The 1,972-nt window shown below is 55.5% G+C and overlaps 1 protein-coding gene and 1 pseudogene across 1 annotated transcript, besides 1 other annotated feature; one reads left to right on the top strand and one right to left on the bottom strand.

Annotated features, from left to right (window-relative positions):
• Window position 1: 1 nt before the first annotated feature.
• On the bottom strand, window positions 2-580 carry TraAM80_10410 (hypothetical protein; annotated as a pseudogene).
• A 38-nt stretch (window positions 581-618) lies between these two features.
• Window positions 619-643: a microsatellite.
• Window positions 644-645: 2 nt separating this feature from the next.
• Window positions 646-1,809, top strand: TraAM80_10409 (mucin-like glycoprotein; the record flags this gene model as incomplete). Its single annotated transcript, XM_029387029.1, has 1 exon — window positions 646-1,809. One exon carries the CDS (start codon window positions 646-648, stop codon window positions 1,807-1,809), a length of 1,164 nt encoding a protein of 387 aa, XP_029233255.1.
• Between the last annotated feature and the right edge of the window lie 163 nt (window positions 1,810-1,972).

Raw genomic sequence — 1,972 nt, 5'->3', positions numbered from 1 at the left:
GTGTGCGGTGTCTGCTGCGATGGCGGCGGCGTGAGGGAGCGGTGCGCAGCTCGTCCTTCGCTTAAATATATATATTTCTCTCTCTTTGTGTGTGTCCTCCCGCACGGACTGTCGCCCTCGCCCCACCCCACGAGGCACACACGTAATGTGCTCATGCATACACGCACACTCATGCAGCCCGTTGTCCTCCTTTTTGTTTTAATTATTTTGCTTTTGAGGGGCCGCTGCCGTCCTGCTTGGCTGCATGGGTAGAGCACCGTAACTGCTTTAATCATTTCAATTGTTTTGGTTTTGATTGCTTTCGGTGGGCGGCCTTTGTTTCCCTTCTTCTTACTGGATTGGGCTGTGCGGGAAGGGAGGGAGTGTGTGCGTGCAGGTCGGCCCACTTGCAGCTGCGCGTCCCCACTGCTCGGTGGACGCCCCACGCTTCGGCTTCGATTCACGGGGTTTGTGTTTGTGTGTTTGTTCGTTTGTTCGTTTGTCTTTTGATTGGCTGCATTCATTCCGCGGGCTGCTTGTTTGTGTGTGTCCGTGTGCTCTCCGCCGTGTTAGGCTTCCTTTTTTTTTTTTTGCTTCTCTTCGCTGCCGCCTCGTAGATCACTGCCCCCAGCGACTCTGCCACCACCACCACTAACACCACGACGGATGGCGATGGCGACGGTGCGGCGCCGTGCGGTGTGGGCCCTGGCGGTGCTTGCGGTGCTGTGCGGCTGCTGCTTCTCCGTGTGCGGGGCGACGTCGCCCAATGAGGAGGTGGAGGTGATGGTGCAGGTGGATGTGTCATGTCTAGGCATTGAAGGAAAATTAAGTTGGCGTGTTTCTGGCAAGAGTGATTCTGAATGGACGGAGTGCTCGAAGCCGGTGAATTATGATGGGTCCCCTAAGGCCGAGACGGCCGGTGCAATCAGCAGCGACAGCGACTCCATTTGTTCCCTTGCCGGATCCAAGTTCGAGCAATACAGCTGCAACCCGACCTGCAATTGCTCAGCAGTGGAGAACAGTAAGAAAGTGGCGTTCACGATGGATTTGGTAGCAGACAACAGTGAAACCTCCGAGGTGTTTGACCAAATCGTTACTCTCAACGGAACTCATTACAAACTAAGTGGCATTTTAGACACATGTGAGGTACCAGATTCCACTCCACCCGCAGATGAAAGAACGGTTGGGGAACCGACTTCAGGAGAGCAGTCAATACAAACACCACCAGCAGCACTACAAACACAACCACAAACACAACCACAACCACAACCACAACCACAAACAAAAACATCACAATCATCACAAACGCAAACACCACAACCACAAACACAAACAGAAACATCACAACCACCACAAACACTAACGGAAACACCAGAAACATCACAAACATCACCAGCAGCACCAGAAGTGTCATCTTCGGTGGCAACTCAGCAGGACGGCACTTCGGCAAGCGGCAGTGAGGTTACTGAAACCCCTGCTGCTCCTGCTGCTGAGCAATCAGTCAGCACGGACTCCACAGAGCCTCAGGGAACATTCCCACCACCGAATGACGCTGAGGATCCATCAAAAGCCACAGGAGACAGCGGGGCAGATGGACACGGTGGGACGCAAGCACCCTCAACCTCTGCAGAGCCATCCGGCACGTCCGCTTCCAACACTCCCGCAGGCAGCGATGGTGAAAGCGCCACTACAGCCACGACCAGCAGCAGCCCCAGTGGTGGGAAACACACAGAAGGCAACGCGGACGGCAGCGGCACGCCCACTGTGTGGGTGCGTGGCACGCTGCTGCTGCTGCTGACGGCCGCCCTTGCCTGTGCTGCTGGGGAGTGACTGCTGCGGGGCAACGACACACCCACACACACCCAGGCAGGGCGACGCAGAGTGTTTGTGCGCCGAGTTTGCGTGTCGCCCCTGTGGGCCAACTCCTCTCCTGTGCTTTGAGGGGTACTCCTTTGCTTTTTTTTCTTGCTTTTTGCTTCAGTGGTCGTTTGCT

The sequence above is a fragment of the Trypanosoma rangeli genome (assembly GCF_003719475.1).
Source record: "Trypanosoma rangeli strain AM80 chromosome Unknown Tra_15.4_contig_00948, whole genome shotgun sequence".
NCBI classification, from domain to species: domain Eukaryota; phylum Euglenozoa; class Kinetoplastea; order Trypanosomatida; family Trypanosomatidae; genus Trypanosoma; species Trypanosoma rangeli.
This window is presented reverse-complemented; position numbering and strand designations above follow the sequence as displayed.